Source organism: Pantherophis guttatus, chromosome 14 (genome assembly GCF_059756535.1).
Source record: "Pantherophis guttatus breed Tessera chromosome 14, ASM5975653v1, whole genome shotgun sequence".
Taxonomy (NCBI): Eukaryota; Metazoa; Chordata; class Lepidosauria; order Squamata; family Colubridae; genus Pantherophis; species Pantherophis guttatus.
Genome location: NC_142076.1, coordinates 1,856,354 through 1,878,112, shown reverse-complemented (window position 1 = coordinate 1,878,112; position 21,759 = coordinate 1,856,354). Strand labels below are relative to the sequence as shown.

At 48.9% G+C, this 21,759-nt stretch overlaps 2 protein-coding genes across 4 annotated transcripts; one reads left to right on the top strand and one right to left on the bottom strand.

The window, feature by feature from the left end:
• Positions 1 to 1,676: 1,676 nt before the first annotated feature.
• UBFD1 (ubiquitin family domain containing 1) lies at positions 1,677 to 15,093 on the bottom strand. 2 transcript variants are annotated; one of them, XM_034420629.2, is made up of 7 exons: positions 14,963 to 15,093; positions 13,292 to 13,567; positions 12,982 to 13,190; positions 11,149 to 11,214; positions 10,905 to 11,010; positions 8,089 to 8,171; positions 1,677 to 3,609 (listed from the first exon to the last, which is right to left on the bottom strand). In XM_034420629.2, the coding sequence occupies exons 2-7, from the start codon at positions 13,548 to 13,550 to the stop codon at positions 3,499 to 3,501; spliced, it is 834 nt and encodes a 277-aa protein (XP_034276520.1). In that variant the 5' UTR covers positions 13,551 to 13,567; positions 14,963 to 15,093; the 3' UTR covers positions 1,677 to 3,498. The 2 variants fall into 2 exon arrangements, with proteins under 2 accessions (XP_034276520.1, XP_034276519.1); XM_034420628.3 differs by lacking the exon at positions 14,963 to 15,093 and adding an exon at positions 13,912 to 14,280.
• Positions 14,059 to 20,590, top strand: EARS2 (glutamyl-tRNA synthetase 2, mitochondrial). 2 transcript variants are annotated; one of them, XM_034420627.3, is made up of 9 exons: positions 14,059 to 14,388; positions 15,578 to 15,733; positions 16,513 to 16,702; positions 16,924 to 17,396; positions 17,818 to 17,926; positions 18,257 to 18,410; positions 18,744 to 18,874; positions 19,362 to 19,494; positions 19,585 to 20,590. In XM_034420627.3, the coding sequence occupies exons 1-9, from the start codon at positions 14,331 to 14,333 to the stop codon at positions 19,678 to 19,680; spliced, it is 1,500 nt and encodes a 499-aa protein (XP_034276518.2). In that variant the 5' UTR covers positions 14,059 to 14,330; the 3' UTR covers positions 19,681 to 20,590. The 2 variants fall into 2 exon arrangements, with proteins under 2 accessions (XP_034276518.2, XP_087734926.1); XM_087878800.1 differs by having other exon boundaries at positions 14,331 to 14,544.
• Positions 20,591 to 21,759: the final 1,169 nt, after the last annotated feature.

Below are 21,759 nucleotides of genomic sequence, written 5' to 3'. Positions count from 1 at the left end.
TCACCAGTTAGCTGGGGAGGAGGCTGAGGAGACTTGCTCCCCAAGGGTGGCAAAAGAGATTAGGAAGACACCAGGGGACACTTTCTTGATTTCTCAGGAAGGAAGGAAAGAAGTGAGACTGCAGGGACAGGCCAGGAAGACTCCCCAGTGTAGACGGAAAGTTCTTCTTCAAAACAGCTGCTCTACTGGGTTGTTGGGGGGAAAAGGCAGATGTACAAGGAAGGCTGCTGGCAGGCAAGACCCACATCCCCCCATGTCCAAGGCTGCCACTTCCTTCCCTCCCTCACGGGGGAGATCACCAACACCCCCCCCCCAAAGCTCCTAATCCCCCCTCCAGGGTCGTGGTGGCCTGTTTCTCTCCTCTGTTCATCTGGGAAAAAAAATACACAGGAATCCACACCTTCCAAAATAGCTGCTGTGGGCCCTCAACTAGTCCTGGGAAAGGAAGTTGGCGGCCCACAGATGTCCTGACCTGCCCAGAAACAGCCATGCTGCTGAAAGGCACACCCTGTAGGGAGAGGGTGCTTGCTGCAGCTGGATGTGAACCGCCCCTTGCTTGGAGGGCTTTGTGAACTGGCAGCTGGAAGGAAGATCTTCCAGTGCTTTATTCAGTAATGAAAGGAGGGGGATTCCAGCCCCCCCCAATGATCAAGACAACTTTTAAGAGAGAAGAACCCCCAAAGGGGCGGGGAAACAGAACCAAAATCAAGCTGTAGCTTGTCCCCAGATGGATGGGGGTGGGGGGAGGGAAGGAGCCTGCTCTCTGCACTTGCTCCCCCATTTCAATTGCTTTGATTTGAAATGTGGCCCTGTTCCTCCAGGAGGCTGGCAGAGAGAAATGCCTACTCGTCTCTCCTCCCTCCTCACTTATAAAGAACCGTCCAAGCAGAGTTGAGGCTGAAAGGCCACTCTGAGAAAAATCAGCGCTAGGCAGGAGGCAAACGGAAGTCAGGCAGGTGATCTGGCACTCTACCTCCAGCAAGGTGACCTGTGCAGGGGAATTGCAGGCACATCGCTTGTTTTGCTCATGAGCTCCATGACACGCTGCTGCTGCTGCTGCTGGAGCATTAGCTGACTGTGCTCACATCATACATGCAGGAGAGAAAACGGCTCCATGCCTCCTTTGTTCCCAGGAGGCCCCCGGGCACCCTTGCCCACGAAGCAGGAGGGGAGCAGCAGGGCAGAGGAGGTGGGGGCCCAAGACCCCTCCTTCCCATTCCATGGGAAGCTTGGCGGTTGGAGGAGTTTCAGAACAGAAATTCCTGCTTACTTGAAGCTTCAGAGAATGCAGCACCCATAGCAGCAACTCAGCACCAGACCATCGAACAGGGTCTATTTTGGATATGCTTGAATTAAGCAAGAATCGCCAAAGGTCTATTGCCAGCCAAAAATGTAAGAGATACCAATTAAAATCCAGCTACAAGATTCTGAAATTGGTTGCCTTGTTTCTCTGGGTCCTTGGCTCTATTCAGGCCACGGAGTCCGATCACAGATGTGGCAATGTAGGTGGCGATCTATTTGGGCTGCAACTCTCTGCACGTTGACCGGCAAATAAGCTGGCTGAACCCAGGGAGACTCACTTGCACAGAAACTTCTTTAGCACCGCATAGCAGCTCCTACGTTTTCAGCTGTTGATCATGTTTACCCAAGTTAGACTAAGATAAATACAAGTAAGATAAGAGTTCAATGTGATCAAGTTTATTACCACACCTTAATTTCATTTATAGGAATATTTATTTTCTGTGAGCTTTTTCTAAAAAGATAAGTTTCATAATGGTCTACATAAAATTTTCCAGGTAGTAAAGTCTTCCTTTAGTCATTACAATTTTGGTAAAGTCCTATTTTTGAAAATTCTACTTTCTCCTACTTGCAAAGCTTACTCCAAGGAAATCCTACTGAGTTCAATGGAAATTATTATAACTATTTGCAGTAGGTGTTACAAAAATCCTCCGTTAGATATCTTAGGATACAGCAGCTTGGAGGGCTATATTTAACACTAGGTATATTTGTAGGTATTGTTTGAGTAAAATTAAGACATAAACACAAAAATAAAAAGTTTTATGTTTTTGTCATAAATATACTCAGAATAATTCAGTTCTGCTTATGATGCAGAATAAATGACACAGAATAACTAGACCAACATGTCTATTTTTTTCTGGATTCTTTTCCTCTTCCATGGCTTCGTAAGTTTTCAGAATAACAACCAATCTCTAACCTGGATATCTGTAGAAAACGGCCTACATAGGAGCTGTTACGATTCCCAAGCCTCTTTAAATTTACCATTTGAAGGGCACTAGATGGGAAGAGCAGCAGAAGGTGGCCCTTTCAGTCTGGCAAGAAACACAAAAAGCCTGTGAGTGTAATTCCCCAGCATGGTTTTCAAGAAAGGAAGGAACAAAAAAGGAAAACTAAAATGAAAGTTCACTATTGGCATTCCAGAACTAGCAGGCCTGGAACCAAAGCCACTCTGGCGGTTACAAGGAAGAAGAATATGGCAGTGACCTGGTGCCCAGGTCGGCTCTGAAAAGCCTTTGGTTGCATCTGCTAGCTTGGAAGACAGGATTTCTTACCCTTGGACGCGCTGCTTTAAGAAAACTCCCTGCGGGAAAGAAAACGCCAAATACTAAGTCCACAAAGCAGCAACAGTAGCACCTTTAGAGCCAAGTGCTCTTGGGTTATTAAGAGAAATGGCCAAAGAAAGCTTCTTAAGGCAACTAGGCTCCCCCAGTTATGGCAACAGCAGTGGGGGAGAGGAAGCATGGGAAAACAAACCCAACTAAGCAACATGTCGATTTGATGGCACATTTCCCAAATAACCTCTCCCTCCCTCCCTTCCACCAAATAACAGATATGAAAAGATTCGCCACAGAATTTAAAACGAGCTGACCCCCCTTTGGGCTCAGAGTGGAAACTGTACCCTACCAATACCAGAAAGGTTACAAAAGCCTAAGGACAAGAAAGAGAATGGCTTATGAACCCCCCCCCCCAAGTTTATGTACAGTTGAAAAGTTTTCATGAATGTTCCAAGAGAAGAGAGGAGTAAAACCTATTTCTCCGACGCCCAATTACAAGCCCAAACAATGGTATTTATATATGAAGAATTATGAAAATATCCGCCTCTTGTCCAAGCCATGTAGAAAATCCACAGTGATGTATTGTTTTGGTTTGGTTTTGTCGAAATCTGAAGAGCTGCAGAGTTGAAGTGTATTTACACACAGTGGTTTGTAAATTAAGATTTATTGATTTCCATTGTATTTGCTTTTTTTTTTAAATACGGTTGAAGCTGCCGCAGAACAAGAGCTGCTGCTGTTGCTGCTGCTGCTGCACTGCTTTAAGTTAAAAATGAACTAATGGCGAGAGATCCCCACCTCTGGCGTTCTCCCAGGCCTCTCCGAGATGGCGTTGATGAAGAAGTTCTAGGAGCCTAACCCATCCGGGCCTCTTCCAGCAGTGTCCTTAAGATCCGAGTCCGTCTCCATGCCAGAGGTGAGCGTGCCTTCAAAAGTACTGCCACTTCCCTAGCACCGTGTCCTTGATTGCGTCCACGTACTGAGTGGGCACCCAGTAGACCCAGTAGTAGGAGGCTTCTGTGGGACCCAATTGGAAAGCCTAAGGGAGGAGGAGGAGGTTTGAAAACCCATGAGCCACAATCACTTCCTTCACAGTAAGTCAGCGTCAGGTCCCTCACAGAGCAGCTCTGTATTTACTTCCAGTTTTAGAATCAAGGGTTTTATGTCAGAAACTCTTACCTGGAGTCCAATGATATAAGGCAAACATTACAGCAGTAAAGTAACAATCTCAGTTCCAGGTCCCCTCCTGGAAAGTTTGAGGCCCACTCCTCCCCATTTTTCCAACTCAGCAAGGCTGGCGGACTTTCAGCTACCCCACAAGGAGCCCTGAGGAAGCGGCTTTCTCCTCCCCTTGGGTCCGGCAGTCTGGTTCCCAATTCCTCCCGGCCACAAACCAGGGGCTGCTGCTTCGTTTGAACTGGTCGACTAGGGAACCGAGCTTGGCTCTTCAATCTGGGACTGCATCCACAGGCTGAAGCTGCTTTGTAATCTAGCTGCCTTAACAAACCAGATTTGGAACCAAAGTAGTTACCACTGATGTGCAATGAAGAGAAAGCGGTAATTGCAGGGCTCAGATTCCCCCAGATGCAAGACCATCCATCAGCACTACCGGGGGAGGGGAGGGCTTATCAGGTAAACAGCCCCCTGAGAGGAAGTTTGTGTTCTGGTCCTCCATAGAGCAGGACAGAGGGATGGCAGAAAAATGCATTAAAGAGGATGTTCATAATGCCAGGAGACCCAGAACCGGGTAATTATTTTCTATAAATGGATTCATTTCTTTGATTTATAGGATTATCTAACTGAAGTAACTCAAAGCAGGATACCACGGATTAAAGGCGGCATGGAAAACCCTGCTAGTACAGGAACAAATACAACAACTGCAGTGCACTGAGAAAAAAATTTCCTACAGTAATCGTTCATAAATTGGATAGCCTAGTGCTTGCTTTAAAAAGCAAAAATTGAATGCTTTCCTGAAGGTCAACAGAGTCGGAAACCAACCAACCTCAGGGAGGAAGCTGTTCTTGGGGCAGGAGCAGCAACACAGAGGAATCACCCAAAATGCTGCTGTTCTGTAGATGGGACCCAATCACACCCACCCTGTTCACTCTTATAGGACAGGCAGACCTAATTAGAGAGCCCCACAAAGTATCCAGAGTCCAATGCAGGGCTTTGTAGATGACAACTGGTACCCTGAGGAGCCCAGACACCAACTGAGAACAGGACCCTTGCAGTGTAGAGATGCCCCCCTAACTACCTGTGCAGCTGCGCTCCAGATCAATGGGAAGGGCCAAGCAGTCCCTAGAGAGCAGGGGACTCCAACCTGGGCAAAGCTTTGCTGGCTGAGGAATTCTGGGAATTGAAGTCCACGAGTCTTAAAAGTTGCCAAGGTTGGAGACCCCTGCTATAGAGCAACTGCAGTACAGACAGGCCTTGCTTAGCAACTATTTGTTCAGCAATCATTCAAAATTATGACGCTGAATGAAGGGATTTATGACCCTGAAATTACGATCATGTGACTGCAGTGATTCTGGGCTCTTGGCAACCTGTTCTTCCTCACTATGGGTTGCCAGGTGCCTTGCGGTTGTGTGACTGCCAGTTGCAACCTTCCCAACTGGCTTTCCCAGAAATTCAACATGGGAGCCGAGAGGGAAGATTGCAAGCTGAGGCCAGCTGGCTGGTTCCTGGAGGCTGCCTGAAGCAGGATTTTGACATGGAACATCTGCAGCAGGGAGGACTTGCTGCCGCCACCACCACCACCAGAATCCAGAGGGAGCCCTCTTGTCTCTGGGGCTGTCTGCAAATGCCCCATGAGGCAACGATTCTGCTTTTTCAGCCAGCCTCTCCGAGAGCAAAAGGGATGCCATGGAAGCGGCCCTGGCCCCTGAGGCAGGCGGCCCCTTTGCTTCATCCACCTAATGTCCTGGGGAATCATTTTACAACTGCAATCAGGAGTGCAGGGATTGTGGTTGCTGAGTGAAGCAGTCATATGATGTCTCACTTAATATCTGTTTCACTCAACCACCCAAGACTCTGGTCTCAATTGTGGTTGTAAATTGAGGATTACCTATAGTCCAAATAGGAGGTGACTTAAGTTATGATCTGGGCAAAATCTGCTCTTTCAAGTGCAGGAGGAACCCCAATTGTGCGTACTTTCTCCTGGGGAAGCCCACCCCCCTTGAGAATGAAATCTGACACGTTCTCAGACACAGCTGATCCCCCAACTCAAAGCCACCCCTAACAGCCTGCAGTCCCTGCGACTCTCTCTCAAAAGGTTCACTTGGGTAGCTGGGGGGGGGGGTCAAGGTGGATAAGTGGGATTCATCAGCATACTTTGGCCCTTGACCTGGGCCTTTGGATGACCTCTCCCAGCAATCCCATGTAGATCTTAAATAAGAGACACTGATCTCTGAGGAGGCTTAAGGTTCGCTCTCTCGCTTCTACCGCTTCCACGCACCGACCTAGGAGACAGAAGAAAAGCCACTGCAAAACAGCGCTCCTCTCAAACCCTGAAGTCGGTCCAGACGGCTGACACAATCAAGGCTGCTAAGACCTCCGGAAGAGTCGCACTGCCTCTCTCCTGGATCTGCCTGAGATCATCTGCACGTCCAATCAATGCTGAAAAGATTCCAGGTGATCTTTTTCTTCCAGGATTCTCTGGAATTTCAACTCAACCATCTTCTCCACAATCTTTCCTCAAAAGAGGGAGTAGATGGAAACTGTCCATCATCTCTGTATCCACTGATGGCTTCTTAGGGAGGAGGCACACACCACCCCTTCACTCAAGGAAGAAGCCCCTACAGCAAGGGTGTCAAACTGGCGGCCCGGATGTGTCATGCACAGGCCACGCCCACCCCAGCTCCATGAATAGGGAAAATGTCGCGAAACATCACATGACGGCAACATGACGCGGTGAGTTTGACACCTGTGGCCTACAGTAACACATTTCCTTCCGATGGCCCCGCCAGGCAAGAGGGACATGGATCTGTCATACAGGCAGCTGCACTAACAATTCTAAAACCTGTTCCTCAAGGCTCACCAGACAAAACTCCTCCCAGATAAAGAGCAAGTCCAAAAGAACCTGCCTGGCTGGAGTCCAGTTTGGAGCAGATCTGTGGAATTTTATCCCTCAACTGCCAATCATGATGCTCACAGTGGCCCACAAGATATTGGTCTGGCATCCTCTTCCCAGAGAAGTTCCGCTCACCCTCAGCCAGGCTGCTAAATGGCATTCGGTGGACACAAGAGCAGGAAAACAATCAAGTTCTGCTACTCTTATTGCCACAATGGAGTCCTTAATACGGGTTCCAGTCTGGTTTGGTCCTAGTCTCTTCCCAGCAGCATCCTCAGTATTCTGCTGCTGCTCATTTTCTAGGGCCAAGGGAGCCCTAACAGGGATATAAGTGGAGGCCATTTAGGATCAATCCAAACCCACATTTTGTAACCTCATTTCAAGTGAGGAATCAGGCTGTGGTTCAAACTGCCCCTCAGAACCTCAGAAAACTCCCCAAACACACTCAGGATATTAACTGGATGCATCCAGCACCTGAACATTCAAAAAGCTTCCAGACAACCAGACTGTGGTCTGACCACAACCAAGAGCAGGCATTACATTAACCTTCTTCAGCAGATCATGTTGCAACTGCCCCGGGACTGACTGACTGACTGACTGACTGACTAAACAAAGAAACAAACAAACAAACAAAGAAAAAGAAAGAAAGAAAGAAAGAAAGAAAGAAAGAAAGAAAGAAAGAAAGAAAGAGAGAGGGGGGGGGAAATCCAAGGCGTGCCCACCAGTGTGCCGAGTGCTTCATGATCTGTGTTCCATTCGTGGTTATCATGCTAGCCATGAATTCCTGGGGCACTTCAGATTCTGCACTGAGTGGAGACAAGTCACTCGGTCTCCATGGTTCAGGAGACTCCACCAGCAGCCTAGCCTTGAGCGGGGAAGCGGCAGAATAGTAGGCAGCCAAGACTAGAGCAACAATCCTGACTGACAGGAAGGTCTCATATTGGATTTGGGGGGGGGGGGGCACAATTCCTCTGGAATCCATCCAAATCTCTCACATGACAACAGATACTCCATCCCTCCCCCAGACTTGGAATGAAGCTTCTTCTGTGCTCCTCCAGGCCTTGGTGGAACATTCCAAATCTATCCTAACACAATAATGGACGACCAAGTCCCATTACAGGCTGACCTGGCACCCAGCAACCGCAGTTGGAGACCAAGTCACCTGAAGGCCAGATGATCTGCGACTTGAGATGACTACAGATGGGGGAGAGTGAAACTGAAGGCGAGAGCTAACTAACTGCCAAGAATGATCGTTACAGCAAAGAAGCAGAAAATACCCAACTGGCTTTACTTAAACGTTTTAAAGTGGTTAATGTCCTGGCTTGTTGAGGGACCAAGATACCCCTGATATAAAGATCTGCTTCCTCCATGGATAAACTCTGCTGCCGCCCCTAAAGCTGACTGCCTTTGCCCATTGGAAGGCATCAATCCTCAGCCAAAGACACTTACCATCATATGATAATCTTCATGCCCTTCAATTGGTTCGCTCACCACGTTCTTGATGGATCCCATGGGTAACTTTTCTGTTCTTTCTACATTGAAAGATAGAACAAGTTTGGATAACTGATGTTCCACATTGCCCCACATTCTCCCCTCCCCCCACCTACCAAGCCTATCTTAAAAGGACAAGGTAAGAATACCATCATTCCAATCTTTTACTTGCTCTTGTCTGACTGGACATGCGGCCTATGGCTGGATAAAGGATCAACTCCCATAGTAACTAGTATCTGCGTCAAACTTTACATATTCTGGTCTCAGTAATTTTCCCAACTTTTATCACCAGGCTAGGTAGCATCTTCAATGCACGGAAGGTCGGTGTTTACCAATTGGCCTTGCTCAGTGATTTCTTCCTTGACAGTGGAACATCCCAACTAAGACTGTCAAGGTAAGCTACTACAGGTAGCCCTGTTAACAATGGTAATTGGGACCAGAACTTCCATCACTAAGCAATGTAGTCGTAAACCATGATGTCATGTGACTGCACTGCTTAGCAATGGCAGTCTGCTTTACCATCATTATCCAAATCCCACAGGTTGTTAGGTGAGGATTCACCATTACCGGCTTGGTCCCTCCCAGCTTTCACCCTTGGTATGATAAGGGACTGCCTCCTCTTGAGCTACCCCACCATGGTGGGGCACTGGTTAGAATGTAGATTGCAGGCAAACTCTCCTCTCAGTCTGGAGCTCGATCTTGACCAGCTCAAAGTCGACACAACCTTCCACCCTTCCAAGATTGGTAAAATGAGGACGTAGATTGCTGGGGGCAATGTGCTGGCATTGTAAACCACAGAGAGTGCTGCAAAGCACTATAGAGCAGCATATAAGTCTAAGTGCTATTGCTATCTCTGCCCTTTTGGCTGCCTGCCTTCCCATTGCCGCCAGCTGCCCACCACCTCACCTGGCTGTTACACTGCACACCACTACGTACCAATTGGGTCCTTCTTTTGTGCTGGTGCAGCCAAGGCTTCTCTCACGCCCTGCCCAGGATCTCCGTTGGTGCCCCGCCCAGAGCTGTCTTTTGCAAAAAGAAGCCTGGTGGGTAAAAGGAGGCCCTGGCCATGCTGGTGCTAAAGAAGCCTGGAGAGAAAGAAGGCCCTGGCTGGCACAGCAGTGGTGCCGTGCGTGGTGTGGTGTGGCAGGACAGCTGATGACACCAGTTAAGAGGCTGGCCAAACGGCAGTCCTAGGTGAGCTGGAGTTTGTTCACATGACCATCATAGACATACTACAATGTCCAGAACTTCAGGGACCAGTCATTGAATAAATGAATGCTAAGCGAGAAATACTCTTTAAATAATCCACCCGCAAACTTCACTCTCCCTTGTATTGAGGATGTTATCTACACTGGTTAACAGAAATGGACGCAGGAACAACCAGGCCCAGATTTCAACAAGAACCTAAATTATCAGCTGCTTAGATCTAAACAAACATTAAATAACAACAAAATTATCAAATTGTGCATTTACTGGAGAAAAGCATTCTCCGCTTATTTATTTAAAGCAAAAATATAGCTTCAAAAGAGATGTCAGTAAGCAGCCAAAATTACTGAACTATGCTCAATATAACATTAACAAAAAATGAACTATGCCACACAAAAAAGATTGAGTTGCTTTTGTAATATGAAAAAAGTACAAATATTTTGAACTTGGTGGAGCAAAGCATTCTGTGCCCATTGATCCCATTATGAGATACTTATTTATTTACTATAATTTATATTCAACTCAATTCAACAAGGCTCTAACAACCTAAAACATATACTTAAATATAGGTAGTCCTCAACTTGCAACAGTTCATTTAGTGACCATCCGAAATTACAAAACACTGAAAAAAAGACTTATGACCAATTTTCACACTTATGACTGTTGCAGCATCCCCATGGACAGGTGATCGAAATTCAGATGCTTGGCAACTGACTCACATTTATGACACTTGCAGTTCCTGGGGTCATGTGATCACCTTTTGCAACCTTCTGACAAGTAAAGTCAATGGGGAAGACACTATCAACCGTGTTGCTAACTTAACACCTCCAGTGATTCACTTAACAACTGTGGCAAAATAAGTGGTAAAATGGTGGAAAATTCACTTAACAAATGCCTCACTTAACAATATAAATTTTGGGCTCAATTGTGGTCTTAAGTTGAGGACTACCTGTATTGTAAAATATATGCTACCAAACCAAAATTAAGCTTGCATAATTATTTTAGAAGCATTTAAAATTAACAGTATTTGCTGTTAAAAAAGATAAGCAAGAACAGTAATGCTTAACAGCACCAGAAAGTAAAAAAATATATATAAAAAAAGTTAAACAATACTTCTGGACTGTTTTGTAAATTGTTTATAGTGAAATATCAAGAGTGAAAAACAGCCCCATAAACTCCATCTTACATGGAAGCTTCACAATTACATCTCGTTTAGCTTGCAGGTCTTTCACTTGCATTTCAGCCAACTGATGCTACAGGCTTCAAGTGCCAGACAGCAGAGTCAGAGGGGCTCCATCTTGTCTTGAGGCTGCTCTCCTGTTTTTGCCCTAAAAGCATCCAGTCGAAGGTCAACTAAAGACCCTCCTGGCATTAATGTTTTGGCTCTTTAAGCTTCAGACATTGCTCACAAATCAAAACGGAGCAACTTAAATTGGCTTAATTCACAGGTGAATTGGATTCAGTGAAGCTCACCAGCTCAGACACAATAACCCAGAAATCACAAAGTAGTGTTATCACACAAAGCTAAGCTTTCAGGATCAGAATAATGACACAACTTGAGCACGCACCTTTAGTGCCAATCCAGAGCTGATCTTGTTCAAGTTTAAAGGTTAGCCGTACTTTTCCACCTGACTTGTTGTACATGCCTGATAAAGGGACGGTCGGCAGACGCTCCTAAAGAGGTTGAGACACAAGCTTTCTATGAACAAAGCAACTTACAAGGAAAAACACGACATTCTCTTTCCACCGTCTATCAGTAAGAACAGAATAGCAGAGTTGCCAATCTCTGGCCCTTCGACTCTTATTTCTTACCTGGACACCCTTGACAGAAGTCATGACATCTTCAGGCTTCCCTTTATCCAAGACTTTCCTATGTTGCTGTAAAGCAGAAATATAAATTAACAAAAGAACGATAGAAGTCTTGCCAGATTTCCACTTTGCTGACTTGCCAGCATATTAATGAGAAATCTAAAAAGTCTGAGATGCACAATCTTCACTCAGAAAATAGCACCCTACAAATAAGCTGCAAGCAGGTGCTAATTAAAAGACACCAAAGTGTTCTTATCATATCAGCATTTCTTTCTTAGGGAGCAGAATTCACATTTCCCCAACAAACAACCTGGCTGAAGTTACACAGCCAAATCTAGATGGGACAGGCAACTTTTTCAAATTCAAAGGATGAATTAAAGGAATGTGCTCTTACTTCAGTCAATGCATACCGCTCTATGTGCTCACAGAGCTGGAGGCTGCAAACCAAGTAGCAATCTCTACTCTCAAAATTCTGCAACTTGTTCCACTGTACAACTATCTTGATGCAGGTGCTCACAGAATCTCTGAATGGGGAGACCAAAACATTTGGAACATCTGCCTAAATGCACTCTGGTTTATTGCAGCTACAGAGTTCTATCATTGTAGGATCAAAGTGGTTGGATTTGCAGAAACAAACAAAAACCAGCCACTGAATGGTGGCGGCAAGAACGGCTAAACTCAGTCACAAGAACAGCACGTGGGAAGGAGGTAATACCAAGAGGTGATAAATCATGGGAAATATTAGCAGTGCCAGCACTGACAAAAATCCAAGGCAATAACAGGAGCCAATAAAAATAAGTAGAGCAGCTATAAATAACTTATGGTAAACCAACCAAAGGTTTTGGAAAGTTTAAAATAGTCTGCCTGTGCACGCTCAATTGCTTAATAGTTAAAAAATGAAACCACCTGTAAACAAGTCAGTGAGATGGCAAAAAATACGAGCAAGGGGGAAAAGATAGGCTTACAAGAAAATGCTTTATCTGGGCTGTTTTGCTCATGGCTGGCAAAATTAACGGGCAGAATTTCAGAAAAGGAATGTTGCCCTATTCTTTTGGAATATGGTGGACAAATCACCTGGTACCATCTACCTATAAAGGATGAGGCATAAGCTTGGGTTATCTTCTTCAAAACATCCCCAGTTCAAAGTCTACTAAACGTCAGAACCACTGACCAAAAACATCTCATGCCAACTGGACAATTAAAAAAAAGGAGCAGCACATTTGGTGACCAAAAAGCATTAACTGAATTATATTTGCCAATCTGGGGATTCTCTACAAGTTAAAGTTAGAGTGCCTTGTCCATGAACATGCTGTCAGGCAATGAATTGGCCATAAAGATTGTTTCCACCCATCTTAAAACTGGTGTGTTAATGAAGAACAAGGAACATCAAAGAGCCTTGGTGGTGCAGCGGACTAAGTGCTATTATGTAGCACTTAGCTGCTGCAATTAGTGCGAGTTCAAATCTCACCAGGCTCAAGGTTGACTCAACCTTCCATCCTTCCGAGGTAGGTAAATTGAGGACCCGGATTGTGGGGGCAATAAGCTGACTTTGTAGAAACACCGCTTATGGGGGGCCAAAAGCCCTAATAAGCAGGTATATACAAAAGAATGAAGGCTATTGCTATAAGTGCATTGTAAGCCGCCCTGAGTCTTCGGAGGAGGGCGGCATATAAACTGAACTAATAAATAAATAAATAAGTACAAGGCTTTAGTTTAACAAAATATAAAGAGTCCTTCTTCCTTCTTCCAACAGACTGACGCTTCAAAAGTTTACCTTTTCTGGGAAGTTAAAAGCAGGTTCAAACCCATCCATCCCAGCTGGTGGTTCCGACTGACCTTTTGCCTGCAGAGGGGCTCCTTCTTGGCCTCTTCGGACTTGACTTCCTGCTGGGTGGCATCTTTTGGCGTGTTGACTGCCAAGACGTCATTGATAGTCGAGCCCACCACCATTATTTTTGCCCCACTGATCACTTTAATTTCTCGTAAGGTTTTTTCCTCTGGGAGCAGTCCTTTAAACATGACCTTTTGCATGGCGGGTGGGAGGCCTACCAAAGGGGAAACCAAGAGGGAGGCTTAGCACCGTGCCGGAGTCTTCCCGGGTCTCAGGCCGAGCTCCTTCTCCAGGGGACAAGAGGCGGCTTCTCACCTGTCAGCGAGTGGATCTTCAGCTTCAGGTCTGCTCCTGTGCTGTCCAGGGGGAACTTGAGGTCGTACTTGTTCTTGTTCCAGATAATCTTCAGCTCCACCAGCTCCTTTTCCATCTCGGCTTCGCCCCCGTTGCTGACGGAGGCCTCCAGGTCGGGGGGCGCCTGGCTCTGGGGCTCCGAGGCCTCCTCGGCAGCGAGCGAGCCGTTCTCCTCTTCGCCTGGGCAGCCCACGGGCGGGTTCCGCACTTCCGCGTCCATGCCGGCGTCCTCCGAGTCTGCGAAAAGGCAAGGCAAACGGCGATAGACCCGCGACCCAGGCGGCACCTGCGCGGCCCGGCCTCGCCCACGCCCCGCGCGGCTCCTCCCGGGGCTCCCTGCGCGGCCCGGCCCGGCCCCCCCTCGCGCCGCCCCCTCGCAGCCGGCCAAGGCGCTGCACGGACGGCGCCCCGCACAAAGCCGCTGCAGGCCGGAGGCTCCCCGCCGGCGGCGCGGCCGGGCTCGGGCGGCCTCCGCCGAGGCGCCGTAGTCGCGGCCCCCACCCGCCCCGGGCCCCCGCCTCGCGCGCCGCCGGGACGAGGCGGCCGCGGTCTCTCTCCCTCGCTCGCTCTCTCACGCGCACCGGGGGAGGCGGAGGTGGCGGCCATGATGATTGTGTACAGCCCGGCCGCGGGGCGAGTCGGGAAGGGCGCTGCGATTGGCCCTCGGCGGCCACCGTGGCCGCGCCTTCCGGCCGAGGGGCGGGCCTCGCCGGAGCGCCCCGCCCACCGGGAGGGGCGGAGTCTCCCGCTGGGAGCCGCCTGAGCGGCAGGCGCGCGTCGAACTTTCGGGACGCCCTGCGTCTTGGTCCGCCGCGCCGCGCTGCGCCCTGGCCGGAGTCTGCCTCGGGGACTTTCCCCTCCTGCGCTTGGGGAGGCCGCGAGTTCCACAGGGCGCGAGGGAGGGGAAAGCGGAAACGTGGAGGAAGCAACCCTGGGCAGTTCGCCCCTCCCACGTCGGCGCCGATAGGCTGGGCCGCGCGTGGGGGCGGGGCTTCCGCTGATGGCGCCGGGCGTGGCGGCGCGCGCCGTCCGGGTGAGATTCGCGCCCAGCCCGACCGGTGAGTCTCCAGCCCCGCCTGCACCCGGGGCTCTCGGCCTGGCCTCCGGGGGGGGGCTTCCCCGCGTGGAGCAGCCGGAGCGGCTTTGGGAGGCTGCACGCATGCGCAGGCGGCCCAGCGAAGACCCCCCCCCCTCGGCAACTGGTCTTCCTGCGGGTGTGTGTGTGTGTGGGGGGGGGTCTTCCACGAGACCGAGGCAGGCAAGGGGCCTGTTGCCATAGAGGCCCAGTTTTCTTCCGGCTCTCTCCGTCCTGGCCTCCCCCACCACCACCTCGAACAGTTCACTGACACTTCCTTTCACTTTGGGCGGCCGCCGGGGGTCTTTCACATAGAGCTCCAAACCCCGGGAGAGCCAGCAGAACCCCGCCTGGGCTCTAGGCCACGGATCCCCAACCTTGGCAACTTTAAGACTTGTGGACTTCAACTCCCAGCAAAGCTGGCTGAGGAATTCTGGGATTTGAAGTTCACAACTCTTAAAGTTGCCAAGGTTGGAGACCCCCTGCTCTAAGCGACACCCCCCCCTTCCCCCAAGTATGCAAAGGCTGGCACTCACTGTTGGCTGTACCGCTCTTACCCAGTTCTCCTGCAATTCCTGTCCCCCCACGGCTTTTCTTCACGAGTCCTACTTTTGGGGGGGACAGTAACTCTTCAGTTTGCCTTTGGCCCCTTCAGGCTGTTTCAGTTGCACAACCGGACACCCCACCCGCTGCTGCTGCTGCTGCTTCTCTGCCAGCTTTTATAGTTGCTGGGCTGGCTCAGGAGAGGCCTTAAAGGGACAGAGCACCAGCAGCCCAGGCGCTGGCCATTTGCAGGCTGCTTGCCCTTTCACACCTGCCCTTCATAATTTTAGGCTTTGCACCTGGGCCAATTGTTCTCTCCGGGAGTTTTCCCTTTGCTCCTTTTCACAAAAGCTCCTAATAGAACCTAATTCCTCCTTTAAAAAAAAACCTACCCGGCCCCCAGGATGCATGCGTGCATAAGAGGGTAGAGGGGCTTGGCCTCCCTCAGTGCAGGTTCCTTTCGAATCCCAGGGCCAAGATGGCTTCCCCTGGGATTCCGGAAAGAGGAATCTAAGCTGTGCTTTCTCTCACCGGCTGTCTGTCACTGAGTGTCTGCTCAGCCTCTCCTCACAGGGATTATTATGCTGATTTGCCCATTTCCTCTGAGCTCTGCTGTCTATTTTGAACAGGGTTTCTGCATTTGGGGGGGCTCCGGACTGCTCTGTACAACTATATTTTTGCCCGAAAACACCGAGGCAGCTTTATCCTTCGACTGGAAGACACCGACCAAAGCCGGGTGGTATCGGCAGCCTCTCAAAACATAGAAGATGCATTGGAGTGGGCAGGTAAGGCCCAGAGCCTGTTGAAGGGGATCAGGTATGCCTGGGGGATGTGGGGGTTTGATCCCTTTTAAAAGCCTTGTCTTTTGCTATCATTTTGGCAATATTTTTCTGCCAGTGTGTTGCCCCCCCTCCCCAATCATCTCTAGGGGCCTGCGAAATGTTGGGGGGAAGGGGTTACATGTGGCTGCAAGCAGTCCGTCCCTGTTCCAGATCCACTTTCCAGATATTAGAGGTAGGTGTTCTGCCACACTGTAGAAAGTGTGGATCCTGTTCTTTGCTCAGTACACCTCCTTGCAGTAATGGTCCCTCCAGTCCCTGTTTCTAGTCCTGTTGGAGGTTTAACCCTCATATCAGCAATAGGAACTGTACAGCTTCCTAAAGTCTGTTGGTGCATTTTTGAACACTATGCAATGATGTCCGGAGTACAGAGAGTTATCCTTCCTGCTGTTGATCAGCCTGTTTGGTGTTGGGAAAATTCCTGCAAGACGCTTGTAGCCTTCCTTGAAGTCTTGTCATCAATTGATACTTGTGGTTGCGTCTTCCAGGGTCTCTGTACTTCTTTGGGTAAAGAGACCTTAGGAGCGTGATCAACCTTTAGTCCCTCAGCCTCCTGAGAATGAAATGTGGGAACTTTTAACGTACCAGTGGATGTGCCACCAATTGGAGCCCTTCTGTAGCTTATCTTGAGGGTGGAGGGGCAGAGCCTGTGTTGCCAATGGATTGGGCTGGACTGTGGTTTTTGTCGTCACTTTGTCTTGCTCATAGTTGTTGCCTGCCTGCAGGCCTGGCACCGGATGAGAGCCCTCGCCGGGGAGGCCCTGCTGCCCCTTACCAACAATCCCTACGATGTGACCTATATAAGAAATACACAGACCTGCTTCTTGAGAAAGGGGCTGCCTACCACTGTTTCTGCACACCCCAGCGCCTGGAATTATTAAAGAAAGAAGCACTGCGCAGTCAGCAAACTCCACGGTGAGAACTGTTGATGTAGTGAGGCTAAACCTTAGCATCAGACTCTTAAATTCTTGCTTTCTTCTGTGGTTGGTGAAACAGAGATAAACACTGTCCCCTAAAGCCGGCGACTAGCGGAGTAAAATCCTCAGGGACCCCTTTTTTACCTGTGGTTGGAAGAGGAGGCTAAACAAACAGGAGTAACTTTAGTTTTGCAGAGTTGGTGTTTTTTTCCTCTATAGGTATGACAACAGGTGTCGTCACCTGAACCCGAAGGAGGTTGCTGAGAAGGTATCTCAAGGCGTTGACTATGCGGTGCGTTTTCGCCTGGAAGAGCAGACCGACCCTTTTTGCGACCTAATCCATGGGTGGAGCAGGCACGAGGTGGCCAGTGTGGAAGGCGATCCAGTGATTTTGAAGAGCGATGGCTTTCCAACCTATCACCTGGCCAACGTGGTGGACGATCACCTGATGGAGATCAGCCATGTTCTGCGTGGAGTTGAATGGCTCACCTCCACTTCCAAACACCTCCTCCTCTACAGGGCCTTTGGCTGGGAGCCGCCTCATTTTGGGCACCTTCCACTGCTCCTGAACGAAGATGGCAGCAAACTCTCCAAGAGACAAGGCCATGTTTTTGTGGAGGAGTTTGCGCAAGATGGCTATCTGCCGGCCACCCTCCTGGATCTCATGACACACTGTGGCTCAGGGTTTGCAGGTAATGTAGTCGCCTCACACAAGGGAAGGAAGGTGAATGTGTGAATTTTCAGAACCATTTGTGTCTTACTTTTTAACTGTGGCAGGGACTGTCGCAGGAGCTGGTATATTATCCTATTCCCTCAGCAAGCACTTTGTATTCTCCCTCTTTCTGGCCTGCTCTTGGCCTCTTCTCCTCAGCCACTGCCGCTCATCTAAATGGTTACCTGGGCTCCATCCTGGGGGGTCTACTTGCTGACCATCAGTCCCACTAAGGCCTGTTGAGGTGGGAATAGTTGTCCTCGCCTTGGTTGGAGATTAAGGGATGGAAGAGGCTGTGGACAAAGTAGGAGGAATCAATGTGATACCTGATTTCTACAAGCCCCTTTGATGTGAAGGTGTCTATGAGGAGAAGCCCAGCAGCTTCTTGATCTGTTTTGCAGAGAACAGAATAGGACGGACACTAAAGGAGCTGATTGATGAGTTTGATCTGAGCAGGATCGAAAGGCACTCGGCCCTCCTGGATTTGAAGAAACTGCCAGAATTCAACAGGTAGAGAAAATGAAGGGGCAGGCAGACATCTGTTGCTCTCTAGCTCCCTCTTCAGTGTTTTGGAGGCTGGTCCTCCTGCCCCCACTGTGATTTGTTTCCCCTCTTGCTTGAAGTTGACTAGGGTAATGGGGGAAATCACAATTTCTTTTCCCAAACTTTCCCAAGATGTCAGTATATACAGAAAACGACTTGGCCAAATTGGCGCTGCAGAGGGCTGTGCTGGGGGTGGATGTTTGGAGTAGTGGGCCACTTTAGTGAGGTGTGTTCTTGTGAATGGTTGCCGTGGCTTCATTCCGCCTCTGCCTGCATTCAGTACCTTCTTTCGCTTAGGGTTCACCTGGCCCAGCAGATTGGAGACGAGAGGCTACGGCAGAAGCTTGTGGCAGAGGTTCAGGCCTCTGTGGAGGAAGTCTATGGCAAGCAGCTTCCGGAGAGGGAGGTCCTTGAAAAGGGTTACATAGAGCAGGTGCTCCTGCTGAGGAGGGTAAGTCGGAAGCAGTTAGTTCTCAGAGGAGTCTCTGGATGCCTGCCAAGCGACAGTGGCCCCATAGATGTGAAGTCTGGGGGGGCGGGGGGCGGAGGGTGCATGCTGGTCCTATACTAAGCTAAGGGCAGTTTGGATAAAGGGGCTTTTAATTCCTTCCCTGACTGGCAAGTCAGGCCTGTTTGGCCAGATGGCTGTGATGCTTATTTGGCAAGTTGAGCAGAGCACCAGCTGAAGGCCACTGCCCAGGGGAACAGGACATGGCAGGGAGAAGGCAGCAGGGGCTCCCCCTCCCCTCCTGGGCTCGGCTTCTCAGAACTCCTCCTTCCTTAGGGCCACATTAGCCGCCTGAAGGACTTGGTGTCCCCCAGCTATGCTTTCTTGTGGATCCGACCCTCTGTGCCTTCTGAGAAGCTGCAGACTCTCTCCACTGAGGCAGACCAGATAGGAAGAGTGGTCCTCAGGTAAACTGGCCACTGTCTTGGTGGGGAACCTTGCTCTATTTATGGGAAGAAATTCCTACTTGCCTTTTTCCCTGCTGAGTAAATTTCACTGGGTCTACCATTTGAGTACAAACACCATGTGAAAGAAATTCAAACTCTTGTGATGACATCTCTCTGGTGATTATTGTAATGAAATGAAAGATTCACTTACTGCCAGAACGGTGGCAGGTAAGCATGCAGCTTGAGTTTGTGCCATGCGACTGGTCTCCGGATGCCTGCTGGATTCAGATTTAGTCACTGACACTTCGTGGTGCGTCAAATGGAATCCATCAGTAAGCATTTCTGCTATTTGTCCAAGGCTTCCTGAAAAGAGCCCCATGGAGGTCCCCTGTAGCTCCATTGAAAAGCCAGGTTCTCAGGAATGGGGTTGACCAGCTGGGCCAGCTTCTCTTCTGGTTCGGTCCTCAGCCTGCTCTGGTTTGACTGTCGTCTCCTCCTCCTCCTGAAGGCTGCTGGAAGGGCCAGTGACTCAGAGACCTGAAGAACTTGGCCAGCAACTGAGGCAGCTGCACAAGCAGATAAATGGCACCAAGTACAGCAGCATGATGAAGCTCCTCCGCCTCTCCCTCAGCGGCCTGCAGGCAAGTCTCCTCCTTTCCCCTCTTCTGGGTTTGGCTGTGAACTGCACTGGCCTGCCAGTCCCTGTGCAGTAACCACCCCTTCTGTTTCAGGACGGGCCCAGCGTTGCTGAGATGATGATCCTGTTGGGACCCAAGGAGACCAGTGTTCGCATTCAGGGGGTTTTGTGCAGCCAACCTGCTCTATGAGGGAAAGGGGCAAAGGAAGGACTTCCAAGTGTGGTGGAGCTTGGGAAAATACTTCCCGGGCTTGGGGGCAATGCACAGAGAATGTTTTCTGGTTTTATAGCAGCATGGTCTGGTGTTGATGAATGCTGGGTTCAAATTTAATAGAAAAAGGGAAAATATTAATTAGCTGGATGTAAAGCCCTGTTGAAATTAGATACAGATGAGCCCTAGCATCCTGTTTGGCATTCCTCTTTTGTAGCTCTGGGGAAAAGGATCAAGGATCAATATCTGAAATATTCAGGGGTGGGATTCAGCCGGTTCAGGCAAACTGGTAGTTCTGAGGATCAGCTGCCCCCCCTCCCCCCAACCCAACCACTATCCTGTCCTATATTTCCTTCTTTCTGGCTCAGCTGATTCGGCACAACTGATTTCCATGCCTCCGCTGTTCTACTTTCCGGGGCTGCCTTAGAAGATAAGCATCTGAGCTTTAAATTGCGGTATTTTGAGCGCTGCACGCAAGCGCGTTAGGCGCGCGTGCGAAGTGCGCACTGACCGAACCAGTTGTTAAACCGGTTGCATCCCACCACTGGAAAAATTATATAATAGATATGGGAGTTGGGAAATTAGGATCAACCCTTTTATTTTAGTTAAGCCCAAATTTTCTTAATCCGGCTGAAAGTCCAAGCTCAGCACTTTAGGCTGCATGTCTTTTCCAAGAACAATTGGCTTACCAGGCTGGATCCCTCCTCCTCCTCCTCCCTGATTTGCTAGTTTTCTAGGGACAGGACGTTTCCCAGGGGTGGGGCTCTTGCCACCGAAAAGTTCTTTCTGCAGCTGAACTTCCGTTTTTCCTCCTTCCTTCCTCACCTGTGCAAGGTGAGATTGGGTCCTGAACTCTAAGCTTTAATCAATAAAGACTTTCACATTGTGACTCTGTGGCACGACTCATCTTGATGCAGGAAGTGTGTGGGGCCAGCCAGCATGCCACCCAGGGCCGCAACTGGAGATTTTGGTGGCTCAGCAAATGCGGAGCTGCTTCTGCTATATACAGGTAGTCCTCAGTTTATGACTGGAATTACAGTTGTAAGTTATGGTGCTTGTTAAGCAGGTCACCACTTGCCTGTTTTTGTTTGTTTGCAATGGTCATTAAGCAGATGCAGTGAACAACTTAATCTATTATACCCAAGTGCTTGTTTTGCCAGAAACCAGAAGTAAACTAGTAAAAAACATTGAAAATAGCAGTTGTGATGCTGCAAACAGCTGTAAATGTGAGCCATTGATTATATGGAGGTTGCAGCCATTGGAACTTAGAAATGGGTCATAAGTGTATCTGGAGAGTTCTGTCATAACTTTGTATGGTCACTAAGCAAGGACTATGTCTTCCAAAACAAAGTAGAACCTGCCAAAATACTCAGGTTAAAGTCTCAATTCAATTCATTTCAAACCTTTATTGTCAATGCACATGTGTACAATGAGATTGGATGAGCCTCCCTTAGTGCAGCCTCCCCAACACAAAGTACATCTCAATAACTCATAAGTGAAAGAAAGAAAAAACCCTAACCCAATGGATCTTACTAACAAACACACAATCCTATATATATATATGTGCATAACATTACATTATGTTGCACCAATGTAGACATGTTATATACTGTTCTGGCCCTGCAAGTCTCATACTAAATGGTTATGGTGTTACGTTGCATTCAGAAGTAACCCTTTGTAATGTATTTCTATCCGTGACTGTCAAGCCAGCATACCATTCTGTAATGCAGTATGTGAGAATGCTTTCTATTGTAGACCGGTAGAAGGAGGCCATTGGTCGTTGTTCCACCTTGTTTTTCCGCAAGATTCTAAGGAAATGGAGTGTCTGTTGACCACCTGGATCATATTTTTCCAGGTGAGATCTTCACTAAGATGGACTCCCACGAATTTGAAAGAGGAGACCCTCTTCACGCAGCCCCCCTTGATGTAAAGTGGGGCGGGTTCCTCTCTCTTCTTCCGGAAGTCTAGCACCATCTCCTTGGTCTTGCAGATGTTTAGGGGCAAATTGTTTCCTGAGCACCATGTGGATAACTTCTGGACATCTTCCCTGTATGCTAA